Genomic DNA, 25,616 nt, shown 5'->3' with positions numbered 1-25,616 from the left:
AGCGTTTGCTTTAGATTTCAATACTTCCTGAAAAAGATGAACATAAAAAGCCATACATTAATAAATCTCACAGATAATTATACATGCAAAATCAGTTTGTGAGAAATGACATCATCAATCATGTACCTGATGTGTGAATATGTGTTTGATCTCGTTCAGCTCTTCTGGATCTGATGTCATAAACCACAATGATGACAGTAGCCACGCCCACCAGAGCAGAGAGGACCAATCGGATCACAGCTTCAGTAGGACCACAACAGTGGACAGAGTCTGAGGAATAAACACATCAAACTGAGATCAGATCAGTCAATAAACACTAATATCAGCGCTGACATCAGCTAATATTTCTGAATACACAGAAATATGATCAAATCTAATCAACAATATTATATTCGGTTCCAAGTGAGTTTTTATACGGTCTGTCATCTCAAACTGTAAAGATTCAACAATTCAACATGTAAATAGTAGATAAGAATATTTGAAGGAGAAGAAAAATGATCTTTACTCACCATAGACAGAAACTCTGAATGCTTTTGATGAGAATCTTCCTGAATACAGTAGATCTGTAAACATCAGTAGTTTATAATTTCCAGCATGTTCAGTTGTGGTGTTTGTGATGGTCAGAGATCCAGTTTGATTGTCCAGCTTCAGTCTGTCTCTGAATCTCCCATCAAGAACATCATCATATACAGTGATTCTGTCGAACCGTTTATAGATTTCTGCTATTAAAGTGTTTTCAAACCTCCACTGAATCAGATTATAATCCTCTATTTCAGTAAGATTAGAGTTTAGAGAGACTGAATCTCCCTCCTTCACTGACACTGACTTCACTTCATCTGTCAAACACACAGAGAACAAACAGAAACAGGGTTTGCAAAGATTAATACTGTTAAATCACTTTATAATGGTTTACTAAATAGTTCAAATTTGAAATAAACAATATAAAATAACCAAAACAAAATGTTGTATGAATTAATTCAAATTTTTGTCATTAAAAACAGTTGTAAACGTTTTTGAACTCACCAATGACAAAGAGAATGAATCTCTTTCTCCTAAAACTCTTTCTCTCACTGTTGATCTGTAGAATATAATCTCCAGCATGTTCAGTTGTGGTGTTTGTGATGGTCAGAGATCCAGTTTGTTTGTCCAGCTTCAGTCTGTCTCTGAATCTCCCATCAAGAACATCATCATATACAGTGATTCTGTCGGCCGTTACATTGATTTCTGCTATTACAGTGTTTTCATCTCCAAACCTCCACTGAATCACATCATCATCCTCTATTTCAGTAAGATCAGAGTTTAGAGAGACTGAATCTCCCTCCATCACTGACTCCAGGACTGAATCATCAGACACACGCACACAGACACACACACACGCACGCACGCACACACACACACACACACACACACACACACACACACACACACACACACACACACAAACAAACAAACAAACAAACAAACAAACAAACACACACACAGGGTTCATCACAGTTTAAGACAATCACTTGATGGTTTATAAAAGTAAATATTTTAAAAGTTAAAATTGAAATGAATATCATCATTAAACACCAGAAAAAAAACTGAGTTTGAATTAATAATTGTATTTTTGTGCTGATTAAAATATAAAACAAGTGAAACTGATATTTAACTCACCATAGACATCGAGAACGAATCTCTTGATCTCACTGTTGATCCGTCGTTCTAAAACTTCATAATCTACTTCATGTCCAGTTGTGGTGTTTGTGATGGTCAGAGATCCAGTTTGTTTGTCCAGCTTCAGTCTGTCTCTGAATCTCCCATCAAGAACATCATCATATACAGTGATTCTGTCGGCCCGTTTATTGATTTCAGCTATTAAAGTGTTTTTATCTCCAAACCTCCACTGAACCACATCATCATCCTTCATTTCAGTAAGATCAGAGTTTAGAGAGACTGAATCTCCCTCAATCACTAACACATGAGCATACACTCCTGAAGAACAGAGTTTTTCACAAATTAAAGCTTTAAAATCACTCGATGTTGGTTTGATGAAGCTTCACTAAAATACTTTTAATCATGTAAATGTGAAATTAATAATATTCTCCTGCAGTTCAAAGACAAAAGATGATGAATGAAAAGAGAAATAGATTTATATATGGAACAATAACTAAAACAGACACTTTTACTTTAATGTTTAATGTCAAACTAAATCTAATGCTGTTGATTATCTGAGCTTCATATTTATATTATTTTATTTAATGAATCCATAATAACTGAGTTTTGAATTCAAACTTGATCTGACAGAAGAGAAAAAAGAAAAGAAAGTGTTAGTATTAACTTAATGGAGGAAAAGAGTAACAAGCACCACTTAAATGTCCAGCCCGCAGAAGTCACACTTACCCTGAAACTGCATGAACAAGAGTATATTTCTCCAGTATTTAAGCAAAAGTTGCAATAGTTTTAGTTCTCAGTGCACTTTTGTTAAAAGAAAGTACTGTATAAATGCACAGATATGGACCCTATATTTTTTTTAAAAGCCTATTTGTATTGGTATACTGTTATTACAAAAAGGTTTGCAGTGTCTGTTCTTGTTAAATTGCTCTCAAATGTAAGATTCCCAGCTAGAAATTTTTTGTTCTAAAAATGTTCTAAGAACATTAGCATGTATTGTTCTATAAATGTTTTCAGCGGCTAGTTTTAGTTTTGTTCTCAGAATGTTCTTTTAAAAGTTTGGAGAACATTCTTTAAAAACATTATTAAAATGTTTAGTAGTAACATTCTTTTAACATTATTCTCTAACGTTCTTAGAAAGTTTTCAGCGGCTAGTTTTAGTTTTGTTCCCAGAATGTTCTTTTAAAAGTTTGGAGAACATTCTTTAAAAACATTATTAAAATGTTTAGTAGTAACATTCTTTTAACATTATTCTCTAATTTTCTCAGAACGTTTTCAGCGGCTAGTTTTATTTGTGTTCCCAGAATGTTTTTTTAAATGTTTAGAGAACATTTTCTAAAAACATTATTAAAATGTTTAGTAGTAACATTTTTACAACATTATTCTCTGACGTTCTTATAATGTTTTTAGCGTGTAGTTTTATTTTTGTTCCCAGAATGTTCTTATAAATGTTCGGATAACATTTTTTTAAAAACATTATTAAAATGTTTAGTAATAACGTTCTTATAACATTATTCTCTAATGTTCATAGAACGTTTTCAGCGGGTAGTTTTATTTTTGTTCCCAGAATGTTTTTTTAAATGTTTAGAGAACATTTTCTAAAAACATTATTAAAATGTTTAGTAATAACATTCTTATAACATTATTCTCTAACGTTCTTATAATGTTGTAAGCGGATAGTTTTATTTTTGTTCCCAGAATGTTCTTTTAAATGTTTGGATAACATTATTTAAAAACATTATTAAAATGTTTAGGTGTACCATTCTTACAACATTATTCTCTAACGTTCTTAGAAAGTTTTCAGGGGGTGTTTTTATTTTTGTTCCCAGAATGTTCTTTTAAAAGTTCAGATAACATTTTTTTTTACAACATTATAAAAATGTTTAATAATAATATTGTTAGAGCATTATTTCTCCTAAAAGGTAGGATAACATTCTCTAAGAACACTCTAAAAATGTTTTGTGATGATGACGTTCTATAAATGTTTAATCATAACATTTTTAGAACATTATCCCTTTATTCTTATAAAGTTTTTAGCAGGAAGTTTTATTTTTATTCTTAGAACGTTCTTCTAAAAGTTAGGATAACATTCTCTAAAAATACTCTTAAAAATACTACTTAACATTCTTATAAATTTTTTAGTGGGAAGTTTTATTTTTGTTCCCAAAATGTTCTCTTAAACATAAAAAATGCTTAGCTATAACATTGTTAAAACATACAATTTTATTAATCTCTAAAATAAAACAAAAATCTAACAGGTTTATGAATGGCATTCACATAAATTATTAGAAGTTCTGCGTACAGTAGATGCCCAACATTAAATGAAGAACTCAGTAAAGTCCAATGTGCAATCACACGTCTTGACTGCTGTTTGCTCAGAGCGCTCATCATCAGTCTTTGGTTGTCTTGGTTCTTGCAGAAAAAGAATAAAGTCATCTGCATTAATAGGTGTTCTACTGTTCTTCTCTTCTTCTTTTTCAGCTGCTATCCCAGTTAGCAGAATTGAGCTCCATTCTCTGTGTGCATGGTAGAGTTTTTCCTCATAGCCTATAAAAGAAGATCATGCAACAGTGTAAACAAAAATAATACAAATACATATTACATATTAAGATCACAAGCAATATTGACTTTGAAAACTTTCAAAATTAGCCAGCCTAATTATTAATCAGAAACTAATTAGATTAGTTTATTTAAAAGTATAAATATGATACCTTATGAGTATCTATTTTGTTTCTGTAATTTAAAACATATACTTAATCCATTATATACATGTTAAAGGGATACTCCACTTTTTTTGGAAATAGGCTCATTTTATAACTCCCCCAGAGTTAAACAGTTGAGTTTTACCGTTTTCGAATCCATTCAGCCGAGTTTCTGATATTTAGAAGAATGTCAGTAACCAGACAGTTTCTGGTCTCATTGACTTCCATAGTATATATTTTTTCCTACTATGGAAGTCAATGAGACCAGAAACATCAATATATCAATATATTATTATTTTAAATAATCAATCAACATAATAAATTTAACAATTTATTATTATAATTTTTTTTTTTCTAATTATCAAAATAAAACATAGTCCTACAAAGCTATTATTACAAGAGCATGTGATCAGAGCAGGTAATTTTACCATTGTTGTCAGCATGACTATACCAGCTCAGTAGGGCTATTTCACAGAAGTCTACTACTGAGAAATTTCACGTTATTTGACTTTGCTTTTCCAGTGCATGATCGGTACATGATTGGAGCGTTTGGGCCGTTAACGACAGAGCAGAACGCGCAGCGCAAACACGGAGCAGAACATTGAGCAAAGAGCTCAATGTTTGCTCAGTGTTGTGTGTGTGTGTGTCAGTGCGCCGACACACACACACGGAATGGAGAGCGCGGAGCGGAAAAGACCCGGTCATGAAAGCTGCGCGAGAATAAAACCTGATCGCCAAACACGGAGGGGCGGGACGGCATATTTTGCAGCCTTTTCTGCAACAGGAAGTCATTAAAATGAGGCAAAAAAAGTGCTGCGTTAATTGCATTTTTTTTATAAACTCGGCATCTCAAATTAATCGCGAAGATTAACGTGTTAATTCCCCCAGCCCTACCATATTTATAATTTTATCGACTTAAATAACTAGCTTCCAGCAGACAGCCATATGCAAGTCAAATTACGCCCAAAGAGTTACATAGTCAACGCATCGATACGCATATGCGCCTGCAAGGCTACGCATCACTACACTTCGGCCGCCATATGCGTCTATGAGTAGAAAAATGTGTCGTCCCAGTTTTTGATACGCGACGCACCGTTGTATGCAATACTATGCGTTGTTGGTGGGGGCAAAACTGCAAGTTGCTTGCGTCCGACGTGTTGACTATAAAAGGCTCTTGTCGGTGCATGACATAGGAGTAGCATAAGCTTTGACGGCTCTCGCGGTTCAAACAAACAGGGCTAGGCAATAAATTCAAGCTCCTCCCACATTTCTCTTTATATGATTCTCTTTAATGATAATTTTTCTAAAAATCTCTGTGGAAAGAAAGTCAGATATAAATCTGGGACAGATATAAATCTGGCACGAGGGAGAAAAAAATAGATCATTTTTATTTTGGAGTGCATTGTGCGTTTAAAATTGACTACGGTTTTATAAAATGCAGTGGATACTTACTAGTGATGGACTTGTTTCTCTGTTGGTGCCTGTTCTGCTCCGTAAACATTGGTCCAATGCTTGATCTTAAGAAAATGTAAAAAGTGTGTTAATGTGTGTTAACAGACTATTGATCTGGGTGACATAGGACCATTTTTTATGTTTTCCTTAAGTGTTAGGCTATATAAATCTGGAGAACCCTTACTAACATTAACCATGGTTTTGCAACACTAACTAAATGGTAATAAATTATTGTAATCAATCCACCATAAAAATATTGTTTCTACACTTTACTATAATAAAAACCATGGTTAATTTAGCAAAGGACCCTGGGAACATGTCCTAAAAAGAACAGCTCATCCAAAAAATAGACTCTCTATCGTTATTTACCGGTACTCCATGTTGTTCCAAAACTGTATGAATTTATTTTGTATAACCTTAATTAGATATCTTGAGAAATGACTTCACTGTTGTTGTTTTTTTTTTTCATAAAATGGGTTCCAATGTTGTTTAATTCCCAACATTCTTGTGTTTCAGAGAAGTAAGTCATACAGGTTTGAAAATAATTTCATTTTGAAAGGACATTTATGTTATGTATAAAGACACAATGTTCTCAGTTCCCTCATTGTAAAGCTCCTATGCTGAGGTTTATTTTATTTTATTTTTTCAAAATGTTGCAAGTAAAATGTTCTAATTGTGTTAACTTGTCACATTAGAAGAACGTTTTATGAAGAACATTCAACATCTCATCTCTCAATGATATCCTCAAAACATTTCCCTAACGTGACAGAGAGAATGTTCTTCTTTTGTTTTTATGAAACATTGGGACAATGTTATATTGAGATCATTGTACAACTTTAACTTTAGCAACATTCCCAAAATATGCTCAAAATGTTGCAAGTAGAATGTTCTTCTTTTGTTATCATGAAACATTGGGAACATTTGTTTCCATAAAATGGGTTCCAATGTTGTTTTATTCCCAACATTCTTGTGTTTCACAGAAGTCATACAGGTTTGAAAATAATTTCATTTTGAAAGGACATTTATGTTTGGGTCAGCTAGGCCCATAAAAACTCATATCAAGAAGACAGGTACAATTTTGACTGGAGGGTTTGGACCAGTGTGCCTTTGAGCAGAGTTTACATGTTCTGCCTCTATTTCACGTGTATTTTACTATGACAATACTCACCGCAACTGAAGATCATGTGGCTGGATAATTTATTCCCAAAATTCCTGGATAATGGGAAACACACACATACAGCAATATTATTAGCTATTTGTATTTACTTACTAAAAGAGACATAAAAAGCTTGCAAATTTTTACTCACCAGCTCAAAAACATATTATGATGATGACTCATCATTTTGACGGTAACGTTAGGCCGATATCCCGCGATCATTCAAAAGCCTAGTTTTCATAGTGTGGGTCGAGTTCCTCTCTGTATAAAGACACAATGTTCTCAGTTCACTCATTGTAAAGCTCAGACTATGCTGAGGTTTATTTTTATTTATTTTTATCAAAAACTAACTTAGCTGACAACAATATTTAGCCTAACGTTACACATGCAGCCTGAAACATTGACATAATATCGATATTGCTCTAGTCGCATTTAAAATTAGCTTCTCAATTTAACACACTATATTTTGATGTAGCAGAATGTATTTTTATATAAAATAAAGTTATTTACCTTCCGCAGATTGCAATATGTCCGTTACACGTAGGCTACGTTGTTAAAATTCGTTGTCCATTTACATCCCGCAACTCGCTCAAAATAAAAATGTAACAGTACGATGCAAAATAATCCATGTTTTAAACAATGTAAAAGCCACAGAACCGAAGGAGGCTAGTAGGCTACTGAAGATCCTCCCGAGCAGCAGCAGCGCGCACACACACACAGACTCTAACAGACGAATATTCAAACTTCAAACTTGACCAGTAAAAGGCGCGCATAGCTGCCATTGGCCAGATTCCTGGATGACAGTCTGAATAGCCAATCATGCTCAAAACAACTCGAAGAGACAGCCAATAATGTGGTAACATTGCAATTACAGGAAAAGATTACATGTTTTAAAAGAAAGAATATGAAAAAAATGTGCACGGCTATTTATTTAGTTGTATTTGTAAGCTGGCTGTTATATTTAATCAATTGGTTAAATGGTGTCTTCATTGCAGTGCATGATAAAAAAAAAATAAACTTACAATAACATATAAATAATAATAATAAATTACACAAATAATATATACCATGTATAACAACATATATTTACCACTGCTCTGCCAAACAGCAGTTTAAAAGAGCAAACATATTATATATTAAACAGAGCAAACATTGCATATGTAGGCTATTCATATACAATTCTGTATACCTACCTACATGAAAAACTAATGGATTGGTATCATGGTAACATTAGAGTTACATTCATGTGACCCATAATGATCCTTTTGCACTTTAACAAAATATTGACCTTTCCTTTAGAAACACTCTTATGCCTAATAATGTCAACTTGCTTTTCACCCTGTGTGGCACAGTTACACGACCTGTTGGTTTAGGGTTAATCCTCTGTCCAACACAACACTTTGGTAACATTGGCATAATTCTATACAAGTTGCAACATATACCCCGGGTTTCACAGGCAAGGTTTAAGCCTGTAGTCCCAGACTAAAATGCACGTTTGAGCTGTTTTACCTGAAAGCAACTTGCACTGACATATCTTAAAATATGTCGGTGCCATTATTTTGTCTCAAGATGCACACCAGTAATGTTTCTTTTTCTTTTTTCTAAGGCACATTTTTAAAAGCTAATTAAATGCACTAAGGCCTAATCCTGGCTTAATCTAAACTCTGTGAAACCGGGTCTGGGTTAGAAATTAAGGGTTAAGGTTAACCCTAACCCTAACCCTTGTCTACAGACTTTTATTTAACAGCATGGATACTCCAAGGTGTTGACTGCAGTGGTTAGGCCTTTAGCGTTGATACAGGACGAATAACTTCTTACTGTGACAGTCTGTAATGTATTTTAGCAAAGAGTGTTTGTATGGATTGTCCCTAATTAAGCTAGAGCTATTGGTGCATTCAAGTCATGTCATAAAGATCGTATTTACAAGTTGAACGCCACCACAATGATGAGAATATGAGTAGGAAGCTCAGGATTTTCTTTAACCCCGATCTTGAAGAGTTAGGGGTGTGTCAGTGGGAAACATTGTGGGATACCACTATACTTAGGTATTCAGCAGTGACAATGAAGTAAGCTAATGCCTGCACAAAATATGATAGCATTAATATGTAACAGTATAATATGTGATGATAAAGTTTACAGTGCTTCATTAATTTAAAACATTAAACAAAATTGTAAAACCTCATGAATACAAACTTCCCAGGAGGACTTAAATGCACCATATGTTCCATCGTGAACCCTGTTGGCCTGCTGTCTGACCAGCAAGCTCAATTTAACAATAATTGTGTAGTTTGATTGCTAAATGTTACATTTAAAATGTTCTAGTTTTGTTAACACGTCACATTACAAGAATTCTTTTTTAAAACACTCATCATCTCAGGTCTCAGTGATATCCTCAAAACATTTTACGAACGTTGATTTGATAATGTTCCTCCTCTGTTATTATGGAACATTGTGCCAATGTTTTACTGAGAACATTATATAATCTGTTATCTCAACAACATCCTCAAAACATCCTCAAAATGTTGCAAGTAAAATGTTCTAATTGTGTTAACACATAACATTACAAGAACGTTTTATAAAGAACATTCAACATCTCATCTCTCAATGATATCCTCAAAACATTTTCCTAATGTGACAGAGAGAATGTTCCTCTTTTGTTTTTATGAAACATTGGGACAATGTTATATTGAGATCATTGTACAAACTTTAACTTTAACAACATTCCCAAAATATCCTCAAAATGTTGCAAGTAGAATGTTCTTATTTTGTTATCATGAAACATTGGGGCAATGTTATATTGAGATCATTGTACAAACTTTAACTTTAGCAACATTCCCAAAATATGCTCAAATTGTTGCAAGTAAAATGTTCTAATTGTGTTAACTCGTCACATTAGAAGAACATTTTATAAAGAACAATAAACATCTCATCTCTCAATGATATCCTCAAAACATTCTACAAATGTGACAGAGAGAACGTTCTTCTTTTGTTATGACAAAACATTAAGACAACGTTATTTTGAGATCATTGTACAAACTTTAACTTAAACAACATTCCCAAAATATGCTCAAAATGTTGCAAGTAAAATGTTCTTCTTTTATTATCATGAAACATTGGGACAATGTTATTTTGAGATCATTGTACAAACTTTAACTTTAACAACATTCCCAAAATATGCTCAAAATGTTGCAAGTGGAATGTTCTTCTTTTGTTATCATGAAACATTGGGACAATGTTATATTGAGATCATTGTACAAACTTTAACTTTAGCAACATTCCCAAAATATGCTCAAATTGTTGCAAGTAAAATGTTCTAATTGTGTTAACTCGTCACATTAGAAGAACATTTTATAAAGAACAATAAACATCTCATCTCTCAATGATATCCTCAAAACATTCTACAAATGTGACAGAGAGAATGTTCTTCTTTTGTTATGACAAAACATTAAGACAACGTTATTTTGAGATCATTGTACAAACTTTAACTTAAACAACATTCCCAAAATATGCTCAAAATGTTGCAAGTAAAATGTTCTTCTTTTATTATCATGAAACATTGGGACAATGTTATTTTGAGATCATTGTACAAACTTTAACTTTAACAACATTCCCAAAATATGCTCAAAATGTTGCAAGTGGAATGTTCTTCTTTTGTTATCATGAAACATTGGGACAATGTTATTTTGAGATCATTGTACAAACTTTAACTTTAACAACATTCCCAAAATATGCTCAAAATGTTGCAGGTAAAATGTTCTAATTTTGTTAACTCGTCACATTAGAAGAACGTTTTATGAAGAACATTCAACATCTCATCTCTCAATGATATCCTCAAAACATTTTCCTAATGTGACAGAGAGAATGTTCCTCTTTTGTTTTTATGAAACATTGGGACAATGTTATTTTGAGATCATTGTACAAACTTTAACTTTAACAACATTCCCAAAATATGCTCAAAATGTTGCAGGTAAAATGTTCTAATTGTGTTAACTCGTCACATTAGAAGAACGTTTTATAAAGAACAATAAACATCTCATCTCTCAATGATATCCTCAAAACATTTTCCTAACGTGACAGAGAGAATGTTCCTCTTTTGTTTTTATGAAACATTGGGACAATGTTATATTGAGATCATTGTACAAACTTTAACTTTAACAACATTCCCAAAATATGCTCAAAATGTTGCAGGTAAAATGTTCTAATTGTGTTAACTCGTCACATTAGAAGAACGTTTTATAAAGAACAATAAACATCTCATCTCTCAATGATATCCTCAAAACATTTTCCTAACGTGACAGAGAGAACGTTCTTCTTTTGTTATGACAAAACATTAAGACAACGTTATTTTGAGATCATTGTACAAACTTTAACTTTAACAACATTCCCAAAATATGCTCAAAATGTTGCAAGTAAAATGTTCTAATTGTGTTAACTCGTCACATTAGAAGAACGTTTTATAAAGAACAATAAACATCTCATCTCTCAATGATATCCTCAAAATATTCTACAAATGTGACAGAGAGAACGTTCTTCTTTTGTTTTTATGAAACATTGGGACAATGTTATATTGAGATCATTGTACAAACTTTAACTTTAACAACATTCCCAAAATATTCTCAAAATGTTGCAAATAAAATGTTATAAATTTGTTAACTCGTCACATTAGAAGAACGTTTTATAAAGAACAATAAACATCTCATCTCTCAATGATATCCTCAAAACATTTTCCTAACTTGACAGAGAGAACGTTCTTCTTTTGTTTTTATGAAACATTGGGACAATGTTATTTTGAGATCATTGTACAAACTTTAACTTTAACAACATTCCCAAAATATGCTCAAAATGTTGCAGGTAAAATGTTCTAATTGTGTTAACTCGTCACATTAGAAGAACGTTTTATAAAGAACAATAAACATCTCATCTCTCAATGATATCCTCAAAACATTTTCCTAACGTGACAGAGAGAACGTTCTTCTTTTGTTATGACAAAACATTAAGACAACGTTATTTTGAGATCATTGTACAAACTTTAACTTTAACAACATTCCCAAAATATGCTCAAAATGTTGCAAGTAAAATGTTCTAATTGTGTTAACTCGTCACATTAGAAGAACGTTTTATAAAGAACAATAAACATCTCATCTCTCAATGATATCCTCAAAATATTCTACAAATGTGACAGAGAGAATGTTCTTCTTTTGTTTTTATGAAACATTGGGACAATGTTATATTGAGATCATTGTACAAACTTTAACTTTAACAACATTCCCAAAATATTCTCAAAATGTTGCAAATAAAATGTTATAATTTTGTTAACTCGTCACATTAAAATAACGTTTTATAAAGAACATTCAACATCTCATCTCTCAATGATATCCTCAAAACATTTTCCTAACGTGACAGAGAGAACGTTCTTCTTTCGTTATAATGAAACATAGGGACAATGATATTTTGAGATCATAGTACAACTTGTTATTTCAGAAACATTCCCAAAACATCTTTTGAATGTTGCAGTTAAAATGTTATATCTTAGTTTTCATATAACGTTATAGGAACATTTTTTTAAATGAGAAAACATCCTTAAAATGTCCGGTAAACATTACATTCAAATGTTTTCTTTAGAACATTAACCAAACTTGTAGGGAATGTTAGCGAAAGTTCTGAGAACGTTCCCTGCTAGCTGGGTTGTTGTATCATAATAGTAGAATAAGTAACGCTTAGTTCTAAAATACCGACAGTATAAATAATTTGTTAATTCTTCTGGTTATTACCCCTTTATTCCTAAAACTACTTACATGTTGTAGGTACACTATAATTACAGAAAGTTACACTGTAAATTAGTTTTAAATACGCAGTTCTTTGCGGGCTGTAATCTAAAGCGTTACCAAGCAAACTCCAGCAGCTCGAGCTCTTACTAGAACCAGGAAGTGTGATCATATTAGCCCGGCTCTGTCAACACTGCATTTGCTCTCTATCAAACATTGCATACATTTAAAAATCATGATGATTACTATAAACTACTATTACTAAGATCAGAGTTTAGAGTGACTGAAATAAACAATATCATAAAACAACAAAAAGAACATTTTTTCTTGAATTTAATTTTGTCATTAAAAACAGGTGAATCCAATAGGCTATTTAACCCTTTCACGCGTGATTCTGACTGGGTGAGTTTTTTCAAGGCGACATTTATTTTAAAACATTTCCACATTATTGTTTCCATGGCGAACCGTCATGATCTTGATTTAAAATGTGAGATGGTGCCGCCATGTTTGTTTGCGCCGCAGTTCAAATTGTCTGAAGAGTTTGAATCTGACAGTTATGTGACATCACTGAACATTCCAAATCCCAAATGTGGGACCGTATCACTCAAAAGGTTTACTCACTGCGGACATAGAGATCGAAACTCTTGATCGTGTCACTGTTGATCTGTAGTATATAATATCCAGTATGATCATTTCTGGTGTTTGTGATGGTCAGAGATCCAGTTTGATTGTCCAGCTTCAGTCTGTCTCTGAATCTCCCATCAAGAATATCATCATATACAGTGATTCTGTCAGCCGTTACATTGATTTCTGCTATTAAAGTGTTTTTATCTCCAAACCTCCACTGAATCACATCATCATCCTTCATTTCAGTAAGACCAGAGTTTAGAGAGACTGTTTTTCCCTCCCACAGAGACACACTAAACACTCCTGAAGAACAGAGTTTTTCACAGATTAAAGCTTTAAAATCACTTGATGTTGGTTTGATGAAGCTTCACTAAAATACTTTTAATCATGTAAATGTGAAGTGATTAATATTCTGCAGCAGTTCAAAGACAAAAGATGACGAATGAAAATGAGAAATAGTTAAACAAGTTTTATATAATCAATAACTGCAATAAAAACAGTGACTTTAATCTCAAATATTTTTTTTTTCAGCAAAATCACACATTATTTGTTTCTATACGAGAATAACAGTGAATGTTGATCCTTTCTAACTAATTTAACCAGTAATTTATCACATCAGAACAGAAACAACTGAAACCAGAAAAACACATTTAAAACTCACCATCCAGACGCCACAAACACAAACAGAGCAAAACTAATTTGAGAAACATTTTCTTCATCGGTTCACTGAAAAGCCCACGATAGTAACTCTTAATGTCTGAAACATTGCTCTGAAAGACTGAACTGAGATATTTATCTGGTTGTGTGTGAATCCTCCCCCAACCTCAGCTAGTTTCCGCTCACACATCCGTCTCCTTTAACATCACGAAAATCTACAAGCTTTTGCTGATCTTACATTTTCAAATGAATTCTGACCTTGAATGAAAACTAATAGCAGAAGAGTGAAATATTGGATTAGATATCTGTATCTACTGGTGTGTTATTTAGTGCTGTGAGCTGTCAATCATATTTGACCTCTGACCTGTTACTCTTATTTGACTGTTGATGGATTCACTTTATTTCAGTGTAAAGATGTTTTGTGTGGAGTGGAAGATTGTGAGCTTCTTATTAGCAGGAGCGAAAATGAAGAAACGCTTCAGCCACAAACTACTGACACACACAGAGACGACAAACATCCAGCAGAAGCTGTTGTGACCTTATGGAGCTTTGACCAGACCTAGGTTTAAAGGTTCTTGACTACGCCACCTGGTGCCTCTCACACCAGGATATACTTTGCACCTTAACTGCTAAATACCTAATCTAAGGCAAGCAGGTTCGTAGAAGTACACCAAAGATTAAATAGACAGAGACGTGCTTTCAGTAGAAAAAAAAACAATAACAAAACTTTATTATACAATGGTATAATTAAAAGAGCCACACCATCATACTAGAGGCACAGTACTAAAGCCAGAGACCAGACCTGGTATTGGCTGTTAAAAGAGACAATACAATTAACAGTTTAACTGGAAAATACTGATTCACTGTCAAGGCAGGTTACCTGTCCGGGATACACGTGACGTTCACCGCCCGTGCTCTGGAATCTGGTGCCCACGGTCACATGCATTCTCACACACACACACACACTACAAGCCAATGATTCAATCAATATTGTGAAGTGCAATTTACCACTACAATACGTGGTGCAGTGCGCGAGGACGGAACCAGGAACCTCTCTTGTGAGCAGCTACTCTAGTACTCTGGAAAAAGGAAGAAAAGGACAAGAAAGTTATCACTAGCAGAGTGGATAGAGAATGTAAAACTATACACTACTAGAACAGCCAATACCACATCAGTCAGACAGAGCATTAGACGGAGGCTACAGCAAAATAACCGCAATAAAGAAAAGAAAAGATATATATATATAACTTAATTTAGGCAAGGCAAAGCAGCAGGAGCAATCTGCCTGCAGACACAAAATCATTCAAATTAGTGCTTGATATACATGTCACAGGTCGGGATGGGCCAAGCCGGACTGCGCCCACCCCTGAACCAGGACCACCCTGAGGAACGTGTCAGAGACGAGACGGAAACAGAATTTAAGGGAATAACAGTTCTTTTTATTAAAGTTAAAAGTAATTTGAATAACCTAAGCTAAAATCTTCCTTTCCTCTTCTCCGGAATCGAGGCAATGCAGCAGTCTCCGGGGCCCACTCCCACGCCGGTACAAGGTTCGCAATGGCCTGTGATGGATCGATGGATTTCCACAGATGAGTATGCGGTCGGGGCTGTTCCTCTTCCCACACTGATGCAGGGTCCGCAGGGACCTACGACGGACAGATGAGTTTCCACAGGTGAGTAGACAGTCGGGGCTGTTCCTCTTCCCACACTGATGCAGGGTTCACAGGAACCGACGACAGACAGGTGAGTTTCCACAGGTGAGTAGACAGTCGGGGCCCTTCCTCTTCCCACGCCGCTGTAGGGTTCACAATGGGATGCGGTAGGCAGGTGAGTTTCCACCAGTGAGTAGATGGTCAGGGCTCTTCCTCTTCTCACACCGGGGCAGAGTTCACAGGGGCCAACGACGGACAGGTGAGTTTCCACAGGTGAGTATACAGTCAGGGCTGGTCCTCTTCCCACACTGATGCAGGGTTCACAATGGGATGCGATGGGCAGATGAGTTTCCACAGGTGAGTAGACAGTTGGGGCTCTGGGGCTGCAGCAGACTCGAGTCAACAGGCTGAACGGAGCTTCTCTAGGACAGACAGTTAGGACAGACAGAGTCAGCTTCAACAGCAGTATATAGGCCTCACGTGTGTTGCCGGGGACAGGTGACTTCACACCATGCAGGTGGGCCGGGGGCTATAGCAGACTCAAAGGCGCAGGCCGAGCGGAGCTTCTCCTGGACAGACAGAATCAACTTCAACAGCAATATACAACTCTCACGTGTGTTGCAGGGGACAGCTAACTTCACACCGTGCAGATGGACTTGGGGTTGTAGCAGACTCAAAGTCGCAGCTGAGCAGAGCTGCTCTAAGACAGACAAAATCAACTTCACCACAGTATACAGTTCTTACGTGTGTTGCAGGGGACAGATAACTTCACACCATGCAGATGGGCCTGGGGCTATAGCAGATTCAAGTCGCAGGCTGAGTGGAGCTTCTCTAGAACAGACAGAATCAACTTCAACAGCAGTATACAGTTCTCACATGTGTTGCCGGGAACAGATAACTTCACCCCATGCAGATGGACTTGGGGCTGTAGCAGACTCAAAGTCGCAGGCTGAGCGGAGCTTCTCTAGAACAGACAGAATCAACTTCGACAGCAGTATACAGTTCTCACGTGTGTTGCAGGGGACAGATAACTTCACCCCATGCAGATGGACTTGGGGCTGTAGCAGACTCAAAGTCGCAGGCTGAGCGGAGCTTCTCTAGAACAGACAGAATCAACTTCAACAGCAGTATACAGTTCTCATATGTGTTGCGGGAGACAGATAACTTCACACCGTGCAGGTGGGCTTAGGGCTGCAGCAGACTCAAAATCAACAGGCTGAGTGGAGCTTCTACGAAGACAAACAGAATCAACTTCAACAGCAGTATACAGTTCTCATATGTGTTGCGGGAGACAGATAACTTCACACCGTGCAGGTGGGCTTAGGGCTGCAGCAGACTCAAAATCAACAGGCTGAGTGGAGCTTCTTCTAAGACAGTCAGAACCACTACTTCAAAACAGAGAGGTTAGTTTGACTTACAGATGCTGTTCCTTCTAGTCCTCAACAGATGGAACCGATCGACATTATTAAGCTCCAGTTACTGACAGTAGACCAGCATGGCACGGGGGGAGTGCACGGCAAGAGAGAATAAATCTTCCACACACACACGGCAATTTCACTCCAAACATGCAACGTGAGGGGGGAAACGTCAATTTAGGCACTGCAATCCACTTCAAATAAGTGCAGATAAGGCCAGCACTCACCCAGGGGTCTCCGTGCCACAAGCAACGAGCTTCAATGTTGGGGAAAAGATGTTTCAGGGTTTTCCTCCACAGACATAGACAGGATTCACATCACCGTCCCAACACGGGGGAAGAGGGTAAGAGATCGAACATGAATCAGTATAATTCACTCAGTGACGTTTAGATAGCACAATCAAAGCACTCCAATCCACCTCAAATTCAGTGTTGAAACATGCAGGTACGAGATACGATGGTCGATTACTTATCTCTCTCCCTTCCAGGCAAACGGTGTGTTTTCACAACTCCTCCACACTCCTCGAGTCCCCTCCAGCAGCACTTCCCTTTGCACACCACAATTCTTCTCTGCAACACTCAAATAGAACGACTTCTCACGGGAGAGAACCACACAACAGTCTCTCTTCACTGGCTTTTTATATCCTTCTCAATGCCCACATGGCTTCGTCATGGCTCTAGATTAATTTCCCACACCTGGTGTCAATTTCCTCATCCCGGTTGGCAGGGCAACAGGAATACACTTACACGGGGGGGGGTAGTGTTTCCTTGTTATTATACCGGAGGGGACACAATTGCGGCGAACTTTAGTTCCGCCCTCATTTGTCACACCGTGACATACACATGCACAAATAGTCACGTAGCATCACAAACATTTCATAAAAACATTATTTTCTTTTACCTCAATGTTGACATACGAACTGACATTGGAAAAACAACCCCCTTTGCGCCAGTCTTCACAATCCTACATAACAGTTATTTCACACAGCATATTCATTAAATACATTTATATTAAGAGTTGACAAAACACAGCCATGCATTACGTCAGGGCAACACAATCAGACTCATTTCACATGCGTTCAAAGCTTTTAGTCCTAACACACTGGATCTACTCGTAACACAATAAACAATAAACATTTACCTTCTTGATGTTGCTGCTTAATTGCGGTACAGCTACCCGGCGGGTGCTTTGCCCAAGACCTGTGCGCAAATGTGCTCATTAAAATGCATATGTCCCAACAATGACACCACACATTATGATTAACAGTAAAATGCACAAATAATACCTTCAGTAATACACAGCACGATTACCCGGAAGCATCTGGCAATCAGTCAAACACCTATTTTTCAATAGCCCAGTATTAGATACAATATAAATGCTTAGCTTGCCACCTCATATAAACATTTACCATACCCTTCGTTGCACAGGAGAACCACATACCCAAGCAGTAACAAGACTAAAAATGTATCTGGACACCAGGGAATCTCTCTAAGCCCAACAGTGCAGACTGTTTTATAGATCTGGCCTAGACGCAAATGAGTTGTTTAGCCACTCACGGCTAGCTGGGTGACGTCAGGGAGCTACCGTAGCTGCAGAGGGACAAACTTCAACCAGACAGCAACTACTCTGCCGGTTACACTGTTTATCCACCGACAGATCAAACCAGACACACTTTGTACAGATAAAATAAAAGAGAAAAACCATTGCAGGGTTAATTTGACGCAAAAGCTAGTAAATTACGTCATTAAGAAATTTTTACTTGTGTGGCTACAACAAGAGTCAGAGTTAAAGGAACACACAGTAACCTGTAAATGTAATTGTTCATTTAGAGAAATTAGCATTTGGTTACATGTGAGATTTAGTCTTGGAGTCTTTTGGTCTTTTCTTCTGAAGAAACTGAGAAGGCCTGGATCAGTGTTTTCTGAAATAATGATGAGCTTATATAACATATTATAATAGTTCAACAGTGACGGTACACGGACTGGAAAAACTACACTGAAAATATTCAACATGTTAGTGCACAAACATCTCCAACAAGACCAACATGAAGTCAGCACTCACAATTATTGAGGGAGTGGAGAATATCTCTGATGATATTATTATACTTGCTCCAAACCAACAGACACATGATCAGAGACGACATGCAGTCTAGCAGAGGCTCGTAGACTGTGGATTGACACTCAACATAATACAATGTGAACAAGCTAGTGTTCATGGGAATGTTTCTTTCTGAAAAGGGGATTGACCGACCGCTGAAAGGGTTCATGCTGTGGTTGAGGCCAGAGAACCAGAGAAACACAGAAGTTTAAGTGCCTTAAAACAGAAATCAAGCATTCTGCGTCTTTCTTATGCTTTATCACTATGCATTTTTGTCGGTCTGCTTTATCAATTCATTAAGTATTAACCATACACAAGGTTTAATTCCTAGATTTTGTACAGCAGCATGTATACAAATTCAGACTGCATGTTAGCGAAAATCATCAGCAATATATCGCTAGCAGATTTTGCGGTTTTGTAGACACTGTGTGTTTGCTCAATTATTTGCACATTATCATGATTTATTATGCAAACAATGTATTCTCCTATTTTCATAGGAAGTTCACGAGCAGCTGCATTTTCAGCAGAATTATATCTGGGCATATACTATTTCATAACTATGGGATGAACATCCATATTTAAAACTTTATGGTCTAAAATTACTAGCTTCCGGCAGACGGCCGTACGTACAAAGTCGACTTGCGCCAAAAGAGTAACATTGATGATGTATGACGGAGGATGTAGGAGTAGCGTAAGCTTTGACGCCTCTCACGGCTTCTACAACTGCAGCTTCCTCCACTCCTGTCTCTACACTGAAGGCCATGGGGCGATGGTCTTCAGACGCTTTTGAACATGTCCAACGTCCCAATCATAGACTGTAAAAAAATATGGACGTAGTGTCCGTGACGTCACCCGTAGGTTTCTGAAGACCGTTTTTGAAGCATAAAGTGGGCGTGGCCGACCGTCGCCATCTTGGCAGCGCGTCACTCCCGAATTTATTTATTTTTACAGTCAGACAATTAGCTGAGGTAACGTGACGGCTAACAGACAACAGACAAACGGCTAATGATGACTAATGACCACAGCAGCGGGAATCCACCTGTCACTCAAAAGTGGACACCCTTAATTATGCAGAGCTTTAAGGCTTAATATAATTTAAACGGATGAGTTATAAAAAAATCACCCCCCTCACAGTCGTCATGAAGGGCAAAATTAGTTGTATAGACCAAAGCCACTTTTTGCACCAGGCTGTAAACATGTTTTTGTCTGCTGTAAAGTTGGGCATTTTAACATGGGGGAGATGCAGATTTGACTCACTTCTGCAGCCAGCCTCAAGCGGCCAGTCGATGAATTGCCGTTTAATTCACTTCCGTGTTGGTTTCAAGAGAGAGACAGGGAGGTTGTCGCTTGGTCCCAATGCTCGAGCCATCCTTGAGAAAAGCTATGAGTGCTACTCCCTGATCTGTGGCTTGAAAACTAATATTATGGCTTCAGTAGCTATCGGGCCTATATTCTGTTTATTTAACCCTTTCATGCATGAATTATGGAAAACATTATCTAGATTTTTTTTAAAGATTTATTTTATTAGTTTAACATGATGCTAACATTTAAATCCATTTTCATTTTTACAAAATTCAGTTTTATTTAAAAATTATTTAACTGTCCACGTGGACTCCATGCAACAAAGGCGTAAAATGGGACATAAAGCCACAGATGACAATATGGAACATTGTGTTTTATCATGGCATGTTATGCTTTGTGTATCAGCTCAGTTACTAAAAATAATATTATTACAATATAATAACAATAAAACACATATTATAGGAACTATAACGGTATATGCGGACACCAAGTAGCATTATGGGCAAATCAGAGCTGGGTTCTGCTGTCACTATCACTTCCACTGTCCTATATTTTCTATTATACTCTACTGAGTGCTTGACCTATGCTGTCCCTGTTTGGAAGGCAAAATGCAAATTTGTCTCTGTATGTATGTGTAAAGTTGCCATTTAATGACGTAATATGTAATTTTGAATGGTTATTTATGTTGATATATTTGTTATATTTGTTATATCTGTTTTATTACATTATAAGATAATTCATAATATCTTTGCTAAAATGTAACAGATATACTAGCAGGTGAATCAGACTTGATGCAATCTGACTCCACTGTTGCATGATGTCCACATACATGGACAGTGGCGGGCGGTGCATTTCACACCTAGGCCTTCAGTGGTGTCATACCTGAATCAGTCCACCGCTTATTACGCTTTTAATAGCGCACAGACTCTTTATACTTGTGAAATTGCTGTTTTATTTTGCACCGATAAAAAAGTTCAGAAACGGAGCCTCCCTTGTCTGCCGTTCTGCAGACGTTACAAAAGTATGAATGTTTGAAAAAAAAAGTTTCGATCATAAATTTACTAGAAAAATTCGAATCATATTCAACACAGAAAAGACGGTGTCAAAAATAAGCATTATACTCATCAAAACTAGGCTACTGATTATTTTTACACAAAACCCATCCTTATTTCTTTCCTCAAGAAGACTTCAATTACTCTGTTGTACAGGTTATCTGTGCGTTTCAGTTCCAACAGTGAGTTTTTGACTTTTGCCTTCAAAATCAGACATGGCATACATTACAGTCAGTTAATTCAGTTTTTACCCGGACAGATCGAATAGTGTTCTGTGACTCTGCGTTAAGCTGGATTTTTTTTTTCCATATAGTTATCTAAGTCAGTCACACCTCGACTTTCTTCCAAATAACGCACATTTCATTCAGAATATTATAAATACAGGCCTCTATATTTCCTGAACATTTTTGTTTTTCTGAATTGTCTGAATGACTAATAAAAATAGGTAATACAAAATGATTACTTGGTCACCACCACCAAGGTGAATTGGTTTAGTCTTGACTTCTGGTCGTGACGTCGTGAGTGACAGTTGGTATGGGGGGGATCAGGGGAAATCTGTTGATTGTCGATGTCGAGTGCCAAATAAGAGATGGACAAGAAAGGTCAAAGCCATCAGGTGCCCAATTTAGCAACTATGTTTTCTCTGTATGATTACGGTATCCATGTCATGAATGAAGGGGCAATATTAATTGGTGGGTATTACTCTTATTTGTTAGCCTTTTTGCTATGATTCTTGTTATGCTTAACAATAATTCGGTTTTAACTCAAACACGAGATCTAATTTCACCATAATATTGTGCTTTGCAACAAAACTGTTACAAGTTCAGTTATTACACTGCAAAAAATGCTTTTCCTATTTAGCGCCAAATATTGGAATAGTCTTCCTAGCTTTGTTTGTGAGGCAGACACACTCTGTCAGTTTAAATCTAGAGTAAAAACACATCTCTTTAACCTGGCATACACATAACACATTATCACATCGTGATTGCTATCGATTAGATCTACAGGACGTTGTGGCCGACTGGAGCTCAAAGTGGTGAAGCTCAGATGACATAAATAATCAGGAAAACACATCAAAACTGTTAAAATACACATCTGCATGTACAGTGAAAGCCAGTGCAGATATAAAGCACACTGCTGCAGCGACCCGCATCTCTGCACTGTTAAAGGATCTATATTAAGATTAAGATCCTGATATAATAATGAACGCTGCTCGAGCTAATGCTCAGTGAAATATGGCTCGGTTGTGTTCCTGCACAGATGGCTGAGACTCATTGGCCGGACGCGCAGCCAATCAGAGGAGACCACGAGTGAAGAGTCAGCACTGTGGGCGGGGCTTCTGCGAAGCACGTGATTGGACCACGGAGGAAGTACAAGCATTACTTTCAAGGACTCTTATGGCCCTGTCCCAAATGGCGCACTTCATGCGGACTTTCGGTCTCGTGGACTTGAATCGCGCGTGCTCGCTGAGTCTACGAGTCCGTAGGCCGTCCCATTCAGCATTTTACCGCTCTGAAGTGTGCTCAGCAGCGCCCCCTTTGTACCCTTGAAGCGGTCTTCCGCGAAGCCCGCATAGAAGCAGGCTCCACGCACTTTAACTACCCAGGAATCCTTGCGAAAGGCCAATCAGACAACAGATGGGAGGAGATTTCACTCACGGATAATTGTTGACATGGCTGAGAAGAAAATATTACGGTTTTTATGACCTAAATGTACATTTTACCAGTTGTTACCTACAGTTTATACAAACATTATGGTTATCGACCAGTGGTTGATGTCTCAAACATAATAATAGCGTGTTTAATAATACGATCGTGTTATGATTCATTAAATAAATAGTACCGAATGTCAGGGCTTTACTGAGTCATATGTAAACATAGTATGAATATTGACACCTGTAAATTGAAAAAATTATGTTTAAATTATGTTTTAAAATTGTAATCTTAGTTCAAATGGAACATTATGTAGCCTATTATTATGTACAACTGTATACATCATTTAAATAAGCATGATATATCTATTGTTTAATGCCCAGGTGATATGCACAATATCAAAATATAGAACTGTAAAATTAGGATGTGTAGTTGACATGGAGATAAGACATCAGAGCGCAAAAATGTGATTTCTCCTGTCCAACAACAACCAGGCCGTTATTTCCGGCGTGCCGATCGAGTCTGTCCCAAAAATACCTCTCAATGCGCCCTCGTGGACTCGCGCCAAGGGCCCTATAGGTCTGCACTACATGACGTCACCAAAGTGCGGACTCTGAGGAAGTCCACAAGTCCGGAGTGTGCCATTTGGGACAGGGCCCATGTAGTCATAATAAAGTCACGTGTGGTACAGCGTTTTAAAGTGAACATGGAAGATATTTGTGTTTTTTGTCAAATTTCCCCAGAGAATATTAATCATCTATTTTAGGAGTGTCCCAAGACCCAAATATTTTGGAGAGAACTCAGTTATTACTTACATAGAAAAACTACGATTCCTGTTAACTTTGAAGAAGTTGATGTTATACTAAAATGTTTTTCATTTGATGGTGATAAAAATCTTTTGTTTATATTTGATTTAATTACTATGATTGCCCGTTTCTATATTCATAAGTTCAAATGGAATGAAAAAATGCCAAATCGTGAGATCCTTGATGTAATAATAATCAAGTAAAATATATGTGATGCTGCATGTGATCTGTAACACGAACTTAACACGGTATTGTATATTTTTCTTGCAGTAAATCTGCAACTAGAACATGTAACAGAGTTAGTTTTATGAGTTAATACAATTTAGAAATATTTTTTTAATAATATTTTAGCTGTATGTTGTTTATACCGGAATATATTGTAAAAACAAAAACAAACTAATTGGTAATATTAAAAATAAATAAATAAATAATATGTTTACAGATAGGCTATAAGTACAAATAAAAAAGTACATAAAAATAAAAAAAGTAGAAATAAAGCTGTATATGGTACACTGTTGAAATATTTCAAATATACATAAAGTTTGTATTCCTCTGAATAAATCATGAGAGACTCTTGAACCTCAGAGTGAGAAACTTTATTGATAAAAGCAAGAAAATACATATGACAAATATACAGCAGTAGTAAAGAGAGATCTGTGTCTCTATTCATTATTATTATTTTATTTGAGAGAAATATAAAAAATAAAGTGATACTGTTAAAATCTGACACTGAAAGAGAGCACAAACTCAAATTATCATCAGTATTTATTATAAAAAACACACTTGAAGAACCTCTAAAGTTCAGCGTTCTGCTTTAGATTTCAATACTTCCTGAAAAAGATGAACATAAAACGCCATAAATGAATAAATCTCACAGATATTTATATATGCAAAATCAGTTTGTGAGAAATGCCATCATCAATCATGTACCTGATGTGTGAATATGTGTTTGATCTCGTTCAGCTCTTCTGGATCTGATGTCATAAACCACAATAATGACAGTAGCCACGCCCACCAGAGCAGAGAGGACCAATCGGATCACAGCTTCAGTAGGACCATAACAGTGGACAGAGTCTGAGGAATAAACACATCAAACTGAGATCAGATCAGTCAATAAACACTAATATCAGCGCTGACATCAACTAATATTTCTGAATACACAGAAATATGATCAAATCTAATCAACAATCTTATATTCGGTTCCAAGTGAGTTTTTATACGGTCTGTCATCTCAAACTGTAAAATGATTCAACAATTCAACATGTAAATAGTAAATAAGAATATTTGAAGGAGAAGAAAATTGATCTCTACTCACCATAGACAGAAACTCTGAATGATTTTGATGAGAATCTTCCTGTAAACTTCAGTAGTCTATATTCTCCAACATGATCAGTTGTGGTGTTTGTGATGGTCAGAGATCCAGTTTGATTGTCCAGCTTCAGTCTGTCTCTGAATCTCCCATCAAGAACATCATCATATACAGTGATTCTGTCGGGCCATTTATTGATTTCTGCTATTAAAGTGTTTTCATCTCCAAATATCCACAGAATCTCATCATCATCCTTCATTTCAGTAAGATCAGAGTTTAGAGAGACTGAATCTCCCTCCTTCACTGACACTGACTTCAC

At 36.4% G+C, this 25,616-nt stretch overlaps 2 protein-coding genes and 1 long non-coding RNA gene across 3 annotated transcripts; all 3 read right to left on the bottom strand.

Moving 5' to 3' along the window:
• Positions 1-25,573, bottom strand: LOC311084266 (uncharacterized protein). Its single transcript, XM_084116188.1, has 3 exons — positions 25,304-25,573; positions 127-270; positions 1-27 (listed from the first exon to the last, which is right to left on the bottom strand). Exons 1-3 carry the CDS (start codon positions 25,554-25,556, stop codon positions 11-13), a joined length of 414 nt encoding a protein of 137 aa, XP_083972314.1. The 5' UTR covers positions 25,557-25,573; the 3' UTR covers positions 1-10.
• LOC311085203 (uncharacterized protein) lies at positions 307-2,395 on the bottom strand (the record flags this gene model as incomplete). Its single annotated transcript, XM_084117637.1, has 4 exons — positions 307-347; positions 1,024-1,338; positions 1,657-1,974; positions 2,383-2,395. The coding sequence occupies 4 exons, from the start codon at positions 2,393-2,395 to the stop codon at positions 307-309; spliced, it is 687 nt and encodes a 228-aa protein (XP_083973763.1).
• On the bottom strand, positions 3,854-7,613 carry LOC311085234. Its single transcript, XR_014606753.1, has 5 exons — positions 7,474-7,613; positions 7,115-7,224; positions 6,976-7,019; positions 5,808-5,872; positions 3,854-4,200 (listed from the first exon to the last, which is right to left on the bottom strand). It is a non-coding gene; the product is annotated as an uncharacterized lncRNA (long non-coding RNA).
• Positions 25,574-25,616: the final 43 nt, after the last annotated feature.

The sequence above is a fragment of the Abramis brama genome (genome assembly GCF_963993115.1).
Source record: "Abramis brama genome assembly, chromosome: 6".
Lineage (NCBI taxonomy): Eukaryota > Metazoa > Chordata > Actinopteri > Cypriniformes > Leuciscidae > Abramis > Abramis brama.
This window is presented reverse-complemented; position numbering and strand designations above follow the sequence as displayed.

Bases quoted from the DNA above. Each gene is read 5' to 3' on its own strand.
- LOC311084266 (XM_084116188.1), bottom strand. From the start codon at position 25,556: ATGAAGGATGATGATGAGATTCTGTGGATATTTGGAGATGAAAACACT. The intron at 271-25,303 runs GTGAGTAGAGAT...TTTATTCCTCAG, and splicing joins ATTCAGAGTTTCTGTCTATG to ACTCTGTCCACTGTTGTGGT.